At 37.2% G+C, this 15,218-nt stretch overlaps 1 protein-coding gene across 1 annotated transcript in view; it reads right to left on the bottom strand.

Annotated features, from left to right (window-relative positions):
• FAF1 (Fas associated factor 1) overlaps positions 1 to 15,218 on the bottom strand; it is a gene marked incomplete at both ends in the record, with an annotated part of 143,134 nt that overhangs the window by 44,435 nt on the left and 83,481 nt on the right. Inside the window, 4 exons of the mRNA XM_079536576.1 lie at positions 1,134 to 1,215; positions 2,121 to 2,184; positions 3,126 to 3,252; positions 3,714 to 3,809. Coding sequence (XP_079392702.1) covers positions 1,134 to 1,215; positions 2,121 to 2,184; positions 3,126 to 3,252; positions 3,714 to 3,809 — 369 coding nt within the window. The remainder of the gene's footprint in view (positions 1 to 1,133; positions 1,216 to 2,120; positions 2,185 to 3,125; positions 3,253 to 3,713; positions 3,810 to 15,218) is intronic.

The raw sequence follows: 15,218 nt of genomic DNA, 5'->3' as shown, positions 1-15,218 counted from the left end.
TACATAAAAATAAATTAGAAATAAAAGACAGACATGAATTTCAGATGTGCCATGTAAGTAGTATATGAAGTACTTCGTACTTAAATTACAGCACTGCATTAATATCAGATTTGTAGGTACAAAATATTATGAAAGCTCCTAATGAGTTACACATTTAATGAGATATAAATTAATACTTTGCCACTGAATTACTCTGCGTACATTTATGTTCTGAAATTCAATTACAGACATGGTATTCACTAAATTTAGAGTGTGAGAAAATGGTGCCCACAACATGCCAAGTTAGTGTTAATTTAAGCTACACAAGGCATTCTTATCGTAACCTTCCCTAACACAACATAACTGCTCCTTCCAATGTGAATAACCTCAGGAAGCCCAAACATTCTTCATTTTAAAATTAAATATCTATCAAGACGACAAAAAATAAATGGAAACAGCATAACTTTCATGTTTGTGTTTTAGCTTTATCTATGATTGATTACGCAGGGCTTTGGGTTTCTCCTTAGCGAATTCAAGTCACCAAAACTTAAATAAACTGTTCCCGTTTTAATTTTGTTGAAATACTGATTTTACAAGTGTGCATAGAATAACAGAAACCTGAGACGCCTGGTTGGATGGACAGAAAACCTAAATAACCAATCCTGAGTGCTGGAATTCTCTTGGCAGATAAAGGCCATACAAAAGAAAACAGAAAGAAAGGAGTTGTATCTCAAAAACCTTTCACTTTAAATTTACAATTTCATTAGCTGTCCTTCAAAGGAGTTACCAATGCGCTACGTTGAACTTGGCAAACAAAAGATTCCCAGCCAGAGTTACATGAGGACACAAAAAGGAAAAGGCAGAGAATTAGAAAAGAGAGAGGAACCCTTATGCACACAGTAACCCATCACCACGATCACTGAAGGACTCCAATAGAAATACAGCCCGAATAATTACAAATCATTCAGCGGTATTCAGTGCAATTTCAATAACAATCGGAGTAAATATTTTGGTCAATCAACTATATAACTCTTCACAAACAATATAAATAAGACATCCCAAAAGAGTTTGCCTTCTTAAAACAAAGATAAAACATCTGCAATGATCTCTGTTTTTCTCCTACATTAAATCAAGTAACTTTAATGCACACTTACATCTCTAGCTTTCCCGTAGAAGGCTTCTTGAAAAGCAGCCTCTAATGATCCAATGAAATAAACAGGATGGCAATCGCCGTATCTATTTAAGACATAATTTTCCATTAATAAAAGTTATGACAATAATTTCAACATTCTGCCTCTTGTCATATTCTGTAAATATAATGCGTTGGCTAAACCATTAGAAGGATGGAGCACTACACTTCGAAACATTTCCCCTCTCTCTTTCACAGGCTATCTGCCCACCAGCACTCAAAAGCTTCAAATAACTAAGTGCTGCCCTACAAATACAAGAATTTTCTGCTTACATACATAGACACCCAAAGTTCCATACCTTTTTTCAGTGATAACTTAATTCTTCATTATATTCTCAAAAGCCAATTGAACTCTATTCTTTAAGTACACATTCATTCATCTCATTTATATAAACCAACTTTTCATCACATAGGAGTCAAAACAGAAGGCAGATAAACTTCACATTAGTTTGTAGAATACTATGTTGCAACTTCTAATTTTTTTACAATTAAATATTGTAATTGTTTAACAGATCAAGATTTAGCGATACCAGGTTTTTTAAGAAGCTTTTTCTCATTAAAAACAATGATTTATACAGCCATTTCATTAATGATAAAACTACAGCAACTCTGTAGATACTCTTCAATTCGAATCAGCTTTAGTCTTTTTGTTTTTGCATATTAAATTAGAATACATAATCATTATAATCCTTCTGCCCATCTACATAATTAACTAATTATATTAATTGATGGCAAATTAAATAAGGCAAGAATCTGTCACTCTAACTTAGACCAAGAAATATTCTATTTTGGAAACAGTTCAAAGTTAAGCTTAAATTAAATTAGATATGCATGCTCAAATGTCTGTGATTATGTAAGAAAATATCTACATATAGTTCATTTTTATTTTCATTATTTAAAAAATTTTAGCTCGTTTGTAACAAGAATTAGGCTGTTATAACGTTACGTTTACCTTGAAGAAAACTCTGCTGTAAATTGTAATAAGGCATCTCCTTCATTTTCAGCATTTTCTGGCACTTTAAAAAAAAAAAAAAAAGATTAAAAAGATTGAATGCAACCTTATGGAAACAGACTTTAATATTCATACTCGCTTTGCTTCATGGATTTTTTATGTTGACAGCTCACTGAAGTGGTTACTGAGAGACCATATGAATTTCACAAAAGAGCACAAACCTTTGGAAAGACATGGAATTTCCAGACACTCTCATGAATATATGCAGCCTTTCCAAACAGTAAAATCCTCGGGTCCACGGTAATGTGATATTTCACTTGTTCAGAGTTAACATTCTGGACTTACTTTAATACATTAAAATGAAAGGACTGACTTGAAAGCCTTGACTCACGGCATTTCTAGCAACTTTCTTCTTTTTTAACAAAGAACTTTCTAAGCATAATGTCAGAAAGTTTCACGTGTTATTACAGTGTCAAAAATTTGCTATCAAAAGCATTCAAGGTAATAATAACAATGGAGGCCTAAAAACATCAAGTATATGCAGAATAGTGTATAGGAAGTAGGTAGCTGTTCCTGCTCAATCCTAATCATAAACTAAGGACAAATAATCACTGAAAAACCTACTAAATGTATTCAGTCAAAAATATTTATCCCCATAAGATGCCAAAACTAAAATTTGCAGAATGTTCAAGAGTTCAATCTAAGTCTCTGCAGGTACACTTGGTTATATATCACCATTTCTCAGAATTAAATCATCCTTCAGCTACAAGCCAAAGCAACGAGGTTAAGAAGAAACTTCCTCCATGAGAAGATGTGTTCATTGCTACCGATTACATTTCCAGTATTTTCATTTAACACATCCAACAGACATGAGACTCACACAATTCTAATGGCCCTATTGAAAAAACAATTCCTGTTTCTTACTGTGCAGACCCATGGCACCTCTCTGCATTCACTAGTGCTGTACAATTATCAGTTAATCAGCAATTAACTTTCAACTCTTACTCATTGGTGACTTCCTCAAGGCAGATGATGCTACCCCAAACATTTCTCCATCATCAACTCCAAACTCTGTAGCATCTTCAAAGTCATCTCCATCACTGTCACTAACCATATGAACATCAGTGCACTGCTGTTTGGAAACAAAAAATCAAAATCCACCATCAATGTCTGTCACAGAAATCATTTTCAGTGAAATTCGATGTAAATTCTGAAAAATACTTCCATGTTTCTATGAAACACTTGATATACTGTATTTTATTTTGCTATTTTACACAACACTATCAGATTGCTTTTTATAAATAAGATTTAATTTTCACCAGAATTATGGCTGACAGAGCATTATGTGAGAAAGCGCTTTATTCTAACTAAGGAGTTGGAATGTATATAAAATGTTGAGAAGAGTTTAGTCTATTTTATCTCAGGTTTGTGGGGTTTTTTTTCCCCCATCTAAAGGTACTTCAAGTGGTTTAACTGAGAAAGTAAGAGTGAGAAAGAGATACTAAATCAACCACTAACTTCTCATATCCAGACACAATCTACTTCAGCTCTGCTTTCTTCCTAGCGTGTACTTGTAAGTGAAGATGTTCTTACCTCCTCTGACTGTTCCCTTGTTTGTACAGGTGAAGATCTTCTTCCAACTGTAAGTCGATGGCAAGGAAAATTCACTCCTGACACTGCTAGAGTCATCTACAAAAAAAAAAACCAACAAACATTTATTAGAGCTATGGACTCAACAGAGAGTTGTTGTTTTGTGCATGTGGTGGTTTTTTGTTTGTTTGTTAAGGCTGCATAACAACGTTCAAAGAAACAACTATTACTGTACAGAGATTGTGAACATACTGCAGTATTTCTGCTAGGTGTGGAGCTCTAAGATTTATTTTCACCTGCAGATGAAGTTGATAAATAAATCTTCAGGATTTGCAGGGTTTTGTTGCTGTTCTTAAATCAGCTATCTAAAATCTTGAGGAACAGCCATGTGGGCAGCAGGTGAAGGTGATTATAGGGAAAAGGACAGTTAACAGTAATTACTTGCACACCTTATAACAAATCAGTTTTAAAGTGATGTATGCATAAGGATTCAAAACAAAACTGCAGACTCAAAACTGTCCTGAATTGTTCCTTTTTCCTAGGTCAGAACAGAACTTAGAATCACTACTGGTAATTTTCTTGTTTTAAACTGGACAAGGACAGTATCTGTCAAACCTGAAACAGTGACAGGCACTGATACAATAGAATGAAAACAGATCATCTAGGAAAAGAAATCAATTTGATTAACTTGGGGAAAAAAAATAACCAAACAAACAACAAAGCCAGGTTTCTCATATAAAGGACAGACACAGAACTAGTAATAGTTGTGAAACTGTGACAGCATAGATGCAATAGGTGTCCATTAATGCCAGCAGAAACAGCATTTTAGCCTGCTGTTGATAGGCACTGGACACAGCCTGGTGCCCTTGTCTGGAAAGCCCACCAGCCCTCTCACTGTGGGTCTGATGACCTGAGAGATTTCTCAGGAGCACCTCAGCCCTGTCTCGAAACACGTGGGGTAAACTTTCAATGCAAATAGCCCTTAAGTTAATATGGCTAATTCATTTTGGCAACAAATCCTATTTTTTGTAGAATCTGAACCTGACAAAAAATTTGATTCTGTACAATTCTCAGTGACTCGTAGAAAGGCAGTTCTGGATGCACCTTCAAAATATTGCTTCTAGCTAATGGGTCCTGGGAAAAAAAAGCACCAAAAGGACAAAAAAGATTTTCCAGATCCACTCAAAATTACTCTATTTCAGAGGGGCAGAGGAGGGTGATTTACGCTTTGCATTTCAGAACTACAGCACCCTCCTAATTAGACTGTAAAAACCTTAAGGTAAATTACATTTCAATCACCCTTAACAAAAACCCAAGAACAAATCATAAGCCTTAAACTTCATTTACTGCCACGAGCACTGGAGATACCCCATTTACTTTTATACATAATTCAGAATGACTTTATCACTTGTCCGCTAGAACTCCCAAAGATTTAATTTGCAGCAGGCTGATTAAGCAGGCTGGTTACCAAATGAACGTTAACCTGTCTGAACTAGCCTACTGTCATACTCTCACAGCAAGGTTAAACAGAAGTTTAGCTGCACAAAAAGCCAAGCTATCATTTTAAAGGAAGTGAGTAATAATATTCCAGAGCAAGTGAAATATTAAAGACGACACACAGGTCAAGTCCAATTACTCATGAAACTCCTGCGACAGGAGCATAAGAACTGTATTCCCTGCAATTAAACCCACCAGTTTAATTAGTATTTTTAAAAGTTTTCAATGATAAACAAAAGCTGACTGCTATGAAACTTGAAACTTTGCCCTATAGTTCCCACACCACACGAAATACTGGTAAGTCATACACACGTGCACTAACCACACACCATTCCCTATCTCAGGGTGTCAAATACTCTGCCAGATGCCTGGAAAGGCTCCTGGTATCTTTTACATACACATTAAAGAAAGAATGGTGAGATCAAGCAAGCAGTTATTGTGCTCCTTCATCACTTGGCCCAATAGCAGGGTGTTGCAATTCTAATTTGCAACCCAATATTATAGTGTCAAAGCGTTGCTCAAAAACGAGCTAACAGCAGAAGGGGTCCAACATCAGAGCACATTTCATCCTACTCCCCAGACAGTTGCTGGAACGTTGTTATTTTTTTGTGCGTGTGAGAAATCACCCTCTCCTTCTGACTTTTTTGAGAAGTTTTTGCAAGGCAAGGGCTAGGACAAACAGAAGCTCTGTCTTTCATTTCAGAAGTCATCTGCCAGCAGGAACTTTTCTCCAGAACTGAGTTATCTTTATTCCAAGATAAAGATGACACTTCTCTCCCAAAAGAAACTCCTGCACCAGAAAGTTTAATCTTTATTTTGGAAATTATAAAAACATCAATATTAAGCAAAAGATTACTTTTCAGGCAGCTAAGTCCTGTGCCAGGATAGCAACCCTCAAATATGTTGAATGTCCGCCAACTGGGAGCCCCAGCTGGAGTGTCTCAGGGGCTACAAATGCTCACATGTCAGGCTGCTCTTGGAGTGCCTTCTCTTTCTTCACACAGCATCTGCTTACTCCCAAACAGGACTACAGCACATTAACTGCTGTATCACAGCAGTTCCCACACGAATGGCCATAACCTTCTAACAGTACCCTAACTGAAAATGCTGCTTTGTGGCCTCAGTGCCTGATTACCCAGATTCTCAATCCAGGAACTCATCTGGGTACAAGAAGTCAAAAATTATTTTTCCATCTGAAAACTACCTTCATGCAAGTAGCTTGACTTGGAGGGCTTTCACGTGCACAAGAACAGACAGCGGAAGATAGAGGACTTAGAAAAGAATTCTGAAATAAACAAAACGCTAAAGGAAAAATACATACTGTTGTTCAGTTTCCCTAAGCACTACTCACACATTAATTACTGGGGAATAAAGTCAAGAAACGTATTTTCTGACCTGAACACAAAGAATTCTTTGCCAAGAATCTTCCAGATCAATCTAGAAACACTTGCCAAGTGCAGAGAAAGACCAGGTACTTTAAACTTGGGTTAACTTCCTTGATAGAAAGTATTTTCTTTTCCTTCCACTTTCCAGAGTGCTGCCTTTACAAGCTCAGAAAAGAATTGCAAGTTTGTAATCTTAGATGCTCTGCAATCTTCTAAAAAGAGCTTGCTGGCATAACTGAATTCCCACCCTTGCAGACTTCTGAAATGACGAAGGAAGGCACAAACTGAGATCCTTGTTGCAGGGCAGCGTTATTCCACCAAGGCATCTGTGGTCCGAGGAAGATAAGAAGTAGCACAAATGTGAAGCAGTGACACCAGCAGAACACTACAGCTGCAGGCACCTGCTTCTCATTGGCAAACTTTTGTGGCTTACCATGCTCTTGTATATTGCATCTGCCAAGCTTGCAAGTAAGCTGATGATTTTTAGCTAGTAAAGACCAGAGAATTGCTGATACAAATACCGTAAGGACTGTTACCACATAAGGACAGTAGTTGGACTTGGTAAATTTGCTCTTCCTCAAATCCAGCCACACCCTGATGGAGAAAAACAGCATTTCAGAAGAACTTCTAACTGCAATCACATCTAATGAAGAAAGGAAGATCTGGGAACATCACTAGACATCCGAAGTGGCCAACTCAAATGAACAGGAACTTCTTTCTCATCTTCATCCCTCACAGAACTTCAGAAAATAAATTATGGCAGGAAAACAGGCAAGCTTCTCAAGCACATCAGTCATAACTGTTAGGCCTCTGATTATCTTCTCAGTGCTTATCACTGCAAAACATGCCATCTCCAGTGGGACAATGTGGGAAAAGACCTGCCACATCTATCCAAGAGAGTCAGGGCCTTCAGCAGAACAGCTCCAGGTAACTATAAAGCAAAGCACACAAATTCCCCATCACTGTCACCAACAGCAGCTCCAGATTGCATGGGTAATGCGTAGGTAAAACAACAAGGAAAAACATTCCACCTTGCAGACGATGAGTTCTGCAGATATGTAATGGATGTGCTTTGGAATGAATTGAGAGGTGGGAGTGTTGGAAGGATGATAGTGGCTGAGGGATCCCTTGTCTCCACAGGGATATAATATAGCTCTGGGTACCCATTGGAAACAAGCAAGAGCAAGCAATAATGTTTAAGGGAAGTATGAATATTGATTTACTTGCTGTTCTTTGTTAGGTACTTGATTGCTACATCAGCTTTCTGAATTTTTGGAGTGTGTTTTCCTAGATTTTTAATAAAAGCTTTAAAGATCGTAAAAAAGAAATATTATTTCTGTATTATTTGACTATCAACTGCTATTTATCAAATTATTCAATTAGCTATAATTTAAATGCAGAATTATTTCTAGCTGCGTACAACCTGCTTCAACAGGCAACTAAATAGGGGAGTTTTAAAAGTATGGTTTCCTCCTGGGGTGAAGGAAAATAATCCCTGTTTTTGGCCTTTAATACTCAGAGATAAGGAAGGCAAACAAAATGCTGGTGTACAAAAAAAGCGTGTTTTCCAGTACTTGAGTCTACTTCATAAATCTCCCTTAAAAAAAAAAACAAAAAAAACCCCCAACTAATTCCCAGGCCTACTTAAGGTCAGCTTGTAGTATATTAGGGAAAAGGAATTAAAGTCTTAAAAACCTGCCATTCAGTTCTAGCATCCTGAAGAACAGCACAGTACAACTATAGTGCTGGCTTTCCAGCTACTCTTGCTAGCACAGTTGGACGAAAGAAGGCACAGAAAGAAACATTCCCAAAGATGTAACCCCATGAGTAATTGCCAAGAAGGCATATGGTTTTTAATGCATTCTTTCAGACTATGATGTGAATAGGTTGAATTAAAACTCACATATATTAAAAAAGGATGGGGGCAGATGTTTTTTTTAGCACAAAAAGTACATAATTTACTCCTCTAGTTTTTATAATCTAAAGGCATGAAGGAAACTCTGATCACCTAATCCCAAGTCTTTTAGACTAGCATCCCCAATTTCTTTCGCTGTACCTGTCACAAAGAGCTGAAGATGATGAAGCATTCCATCTAGATGGAACCTTTCCCTCATGCCCTTCTGTAACGCAGTACCTTCAAAGGTCTGCATCCAAACAACTCAGAATTTCACCCCACACTCTCAATACTGATTCTTCTGAAAACTGGAAATGCCTATTTTTCCCTTGCTGTCCAAGAGGAAAATCAGCTCCACATGATATCTGTTTGTGGTGCAACTAGATCTGTCAGCATGTGCTGTAACATGGAGTGGTAGCTGTACAAACAACCTACCCAAGTCAATAGCTGCAGTGGCCCTCTGTTATCTCAGCAACCATCTGAGGATCTTTAATGCCTTCACTTCTATCATTGTACAACCAGTGCAGAGCTTAGTAAGTAAAAAATTATCTCAGAAAAGTAAGCCATAGACACTACTACTCACCCTGTGAACTAAAATTTTGATAGAAGTCATAGAAATATCTTTAAATCCAAAAGCAGTTCTTTTGCTTTGAAAACACTAGCATTATGCAGGCAACATATGAGGAATTCTATCACAGTTACAAACCTCTAACTACTCTTGGTTATTTATTATTATTATAACTCTGCAATCTAACAGGCATTTGCGGTCACTAATAACTGCCTTGGCCTTAACTAACTTGTTAATATTAGCTAGTCATGCTTTTGTGTTAGAAACAAATGTATTAACAACCATGGAAATTATACCCTAAAAGAATATTTATAAATCAAGAGGTCACCATCTGGTAAGAACTCTTGTTAGAAGCTGCTTATCAGACTTCAGTACATATGTGGATATTTATAATATACATACATCACATAAGAAATTCTTAATCTGAAGTGAAAGAATGCACTGTTGCCTACACTAAAACCTAATCCTGATTCAAATACTCCATGTGACAGCATTTTCCCCGCACTCATCATGCGAGGTGCTTAGTTTTTTCAGCTACTGGTTTACTCAGTGATATATAGCTAATGTATAAAGAAACAAACACCAACAAGTACATTTCATAACATGCCATGCTCAATTATTCAAAATAACCTGAGACAGGGATGCCCACAGCAAAACAGTCAATGAGTGGCAGGAATGTCTACTGTGAACATTTCACTTCCATATAATTTGATTCTTCTTCTCATCAGAGTAATTACTATAATGCCTTTTCCCCCTCATTGGGTAAGGACTGAGGGAGAAACTTTCTTAAGGATTCCAGTTTTCATATTATACTTACTATTCTGTTATCTGGCAAGATAAATACATATATTTTTTAACAGCATAAGGTAATTCCCCGAGTACCAGTAAATGTCAGCGGTGGTACATTTTCTTCCACATTTTCTTGAAGCTGGGCAAAAAGCCTGGTCATTTTTGAAAATAACTGTATGAACAAGAAGTTTAAGAAGGAACACCAATTGCCTTGCTAGTTTTCTTACTACACTTGATAAAGGTACGTTACCACTATCTGAATTTGGATACTAAGCACACTAAGGATCAAAGTGTACAAAGAGCAGTCAGTTAATAAAAATGACAAAACAATTCATCAGCTTTCAATTTTCTTGGCTGCTGTAAAAACACTTTTCTTGTCCTTCCAGCCAGGGTAGGCAAAACTGTAGTAAGAAAGAAATTCTCTTACTTCTTGGTCTAGATAGACATTTCTTGTTGGATATCTGGAAGGCGTATTCACCACTGACAATCCCTTCTTCATGGGCAGATCTCAGAAGATTTCAAACTGATTTCTCACAGCCAAACAAGATGTCACCTATCTCTCCTCACCAGATAAATTACGTTCCCTGTTCCAAAAGATTACCATGCTAACTGCACGGAAAAGAAAATCAGGAGAAGACATCTTTTCAGCAGGGCTAGATCAAGGCAGAGATTTATGTTATGCCTCACACCTCTAAGTCTGAATCTGGAGGTGATCTAGGACATTGCAAACCTAGTTTGACTCCACAGAAAGACACAGGAACAAACAACAAAATGTGCTAGGAAAATAAGCTATTCTGCTCATTGCTCCACATATTGCTCCAACTTTAGGCTGCTCCACAAATGAGGTTGCTGCTCCAAGAATGCTAGCTTTTGTCACTTTTCTTTCATAATCATTTTTGAGATTAAAGAAAGTGAGAACTTGAAGTACATACAATACCTATAGCACAATCCCTGCCAGTGAAAGGGAGGTAGTATTTAATGCACCATACTGGAAAATCAACATGAAAAAGGGAGGGAGGACAGATGGAGCAAGTGAATGATGGCAGAAATTGTGTTTCCACACTCGAAATGTGTGAACTGAAGTTTTACATTACACTAACAGTTGAAGAAAATAATGGTTTCTAAATACTGCCAGCACAACCCCCAAATACAAATACTGAAGGCAGGAAAAAGCAGTGGGGCAACTCTTCAGCAGTTTCTTTACTTTCTCCAGAGGGTATTGCAAAGCTCCATGGTCACCCCTAGTTAGAGATTCAAACATGAAGTGAAACCAAACTACTGTGGAAGGAGGTGAGGGATTCACAACTCATGTTATTTGTAAAGCTACTCAGAATCCCATTGTTTCAAAATAAATGATGCCATGATATGACAGATCCTTCACATTAGGTTGTTATTGCTATGGATCTAGATTTCTAAGCATTATTAACCAAGCCTTACAAGAAACACATGGGCCGCCTGAGCTCAAACAATCACTGAATTCCTTGGGAATAAACAGGTGTTCAATGCTTCCAAACCCACTACTTAGCACTGTTCAATCACGCATCAAATAAGCTATCTTGTTTTCAGTGCACAATCTCATAAAGTCAAATGGATATATGATCTAAGAATTCATACATACCCATGCTTAAAAATGATGTTTAAAACTTCAAGTGATTAAAGGATTTCTGCGAATTAAAGAGAAGTTCTTTACTAGTAAGTATTCTTTCATTAGGAGCAGACTGTAAAAGTACTTCTGTACTTACTGAAATACCCTGTATTATACCTGTACATGAAACAAGTGATTTCACACCAGTGAGCAAGTACTCTTCTTTAAAATGAAGTTACATTAAGTTTTTTAGAAGTCTATCAAATTGTTGCAGGTTTTTTGTTGTTATTGTTGTGCTTTGTTTTAATTAACAGAAACAAGGGCCATTTGTACTTGGAGATTAATTATGAGGCTCAGAGATTTACTGCACAGAACTGAAGAGAGTCTTTCAGTCTATACTGGGCAACAAGACTTTGCTTTTCAGTTTATTTGATACCAACAAAACTTTCCACCAGGTAAGCTCTTATCCCTATACGAACAAGTGGATGAAATTCTAGGTTAGCCACTTCATCTTTTGACATCAGATAGCACAAGCTAGGAAAAACAGTCAAGTTTGCTCTAGGTTTGCTTATTAACTATTGTACAAATACTAAAATGAACAGAAATGTTTAAAAATTTGACAGCTTTCTCTGCAAAATAATTTCATTTTCATTACATATCTTCAATTAAAAAAAAAGTCTTGACGGGTATTCAACGTTTCATTTTAAACACTAACTGGATGAAAAAAAATCTCAAGGGTGGAGCGCGTTCAGGTTATAAATCAGCAACGCTTATTTTAACTCCTCACAAAGTGTTGTTGAGATAATTACTGCTGACAGCTTTATTCAAGGTTCATTTCACTTTTTCTACTATTTTCCCCCAGTTAGAAGTTCAGCGGGGCCCATGGGAAGATCCACCCCTCACACCTGTTAGGTTTCTTCATGTTACGGAGGCCAGTTTGGACATGTCACTTCCAATTAGCATTGTACCAGCGCGCTGTGACAATTACTTATTGCAGGTTTAACTTTTTTTTTTTTAAAAAAAACGTTTCTAATCCAGCCACAAGAACAGTGACAGAGTACGTAATTTAAACCTGTCCATACAGGTTGTAGGTAACTCATTCCAAGGATTTCAGTGATGCTTCCATGGTAGATACTTCAATTATAATGAAGACTAAAATCACGAAGGAATGCCACAGAGTTGAAACCCAACTCTAGGGTTACCCTAAAGGTTAAAGAGAACCCAAAAGTTAAAAATGAACAGAACTGAAAAGTGTCCCAAGTAGCAATAAATTCAAAACATTTGACATGAGGACTAAGAGATTACTAAGCTTAATTTTCCAAAAGCATTGTGATGCTTATTCCAAAGGGCTTCATACTAAAAGCAAGTAACTTCTTCCACCACAGCACAAAGGCTCAGCGCAGGTGAGTCTTTACGACTCGTGCTGATCAGCAGAACCATAAAGATGCTGTGGGATCAACTCGTGGACACTCAGCACAGCAGGTGGGAGCAAGAGGAGACACTGCAGGAGAATTCACAGCACAAAAAGGACAGGTTGTCTATCAAGAAAGATACCATACGAGGGATGCTGAATTCAGAGCAACAATTACAATAAAGCAACTTCATAAAACACTATTGAGGTTTTCCATGGAATCATGGGAAAAAATTGCACCTCTTCTCTGTGAGCAGCCAGCTTTGGTACACTGGTTGAACACACATGCCCATTTTTGCTCCATTTAATCATCAGTAGTATTACTGGGGCGTTTATCACTCTCCTTTGCTAGCCAAATGAAAGAGAAAATGATCCCTGGTTTTGATTGTTTCTCGTTTCATTAAGCCTAGTTAGGCAAGTTAGCAATTAAAGGAGAAGGACAGATACTGTAGTACTTCATGTGGGTTCAAACCACAAAGATATTTAAAGGAAATGAAAGGGAAATAATATTAGAATCTGTTGTTAAAAGTAAACAGGAAAGAGATATATGTGGGAGACTGAAATAAATACCCATGATCACTTTCAGAGCTCATTCTTGTTCTCAGAAAAAAACTGTAAATATTAAAAAGGTTGAAAAATCTGCCAAGCCATTTGCAGCTATTTGAAACACAGGGTAACAGAATTAAATAAATGCTGAAAGACCTGGAACACAGTTAAGTATGGACCATGAGGCTAATTGTGGATCTTGAGTTAATTACTTTCCACTGATACGTTTTCTCAATGGTCTTTTACATCAGTTTTTTCTTCCCTCGCTCTGAACCCCAAGGCAATTCAGCATGCTAGCCTCCAAACTCTGGGTGATTCATTGTGTACTTCTGCCTTAGGATTTTTAGTTCATGCAGAGAATGCCAGGCTTTCACATCAAGTTGATGTTAATGTGCACTGACAAAGCAACAGTAAAGGAGCTTCATGTTTGTCACAACGTGCACTCTTTAATTTAGTAATTGCTTTATACTGATATGCAAATAATGACACATTTCCCAAATTTCCAGTTTCTTGGCACTGCTTTCACTAATTACTCAGCGGTTAAAACTTATGCATATAAATTAGTTAAGTGAGTTTATTAAAAAGTACACCTGTGCAAACTGATCTATAAAATATTTATGCCCAGGAATAAGTCATAACTTATTGTACACTTTCAAGTGTGTAAGAAACAAAAAATTAAATAGTCTTACACCAAAAAATGATCAACTAATGTGTTCTTCATAGATAAATTGAGACTCCCAAATCTTTCTAAAACTACAGATTGCCTTTGTTGAAAGAAATACTGTAAGTCAAAGCATTTGCTCACGTCACATTACCAAATGAGAAGAGGATCAAGGTAAAGAGTAAACAAGTAATTAAATAAAAGGGGATGACAATCCCTCTAGTACCTGAAAATGTGGAGAAGTGTCAGCATACACTCATCCATGAGCTTACTGACTGCAAAGCATGGTCTTAAGTATCAGTGCATGCTCTTACTTTTGAAAACTTCATAGCGGCCCTGCAAAATTTAGTCCCTCTAACTTGACATAGACATACACTCGCAGCAAGTGCAAAAGCACTGAACAGAGCTAATTTGTCCTATAATCACAAATTGGCTTGAGTTGGAAGGGCCCTTAAAGCAGGGACACCTCACACCAGACCAGGCTGCCCAAAGCCCCAACCAACCTGGCCTTGAGCATTTTGTGGGATGGGGCATCCACTCTTTCTCCAGGCAGACTCTTACAGCCCCTCACCACCCTCCAAGTAAATAATTTCTCCTTGGTATCTATTCTCAATCTACCCTCTTTCAGTTTAAAGCCATTATCCTCTGCCTTATTACTATGGCCTCTAATAACAAGTCCCATCTTTCCTGCAGGTGCCTACAGGTACCAGAAGGTCTCCCCAGAGCTATGCCAAACAGCCCCAATTCACTCTGTATTTCTTTTCACAGTGTAGGAGCTAACAAGTAATCAAGGCACCAACATCGTCCTTTTCATTTGTTGGCTCCTGTATTGAAACAAAATGTTTGTTAGGTTTCTGATATTTTCTTTAAGTAAAAAGGCAATTGTTTCAGAAGAGCTTATAATGATATTGCTTATTCTAACTCTGACCACAAATTGCCAATGCTGCTATCCAGAAGAAGTACAAAATTGCTAAACAGATTTTTCATGTAAGGAAAAATTTTTGTAATGTAGTAGTAAGCAACAGTATAATCCAACAATCAAGTTGATTCTTGTAGATCACATATTATATTGCCTACAGATATTCACGGATTCGTCTTGGGAACTGCTTTGCATTCACAAAGAGTATCAGCCAAACACTTGGCACGTTTCTGGTCTATGGTGGGATGCCATT

This window comes from Tetrao urogallus (genome assembly GCF_951394365.1).
Source record: "Tetrao urogallus genome assembly, chromosome: 5".
NCBI lineage: Eukaryota > Metazoa > Chordata > Aves > Galliformes > Phasianidae > Tetrao > Tetrao urogallus.
Note: the sequence above shows the minus strand (reverse complement) of the source record. Positions and strands in the feature narration are given on the sequence as shown.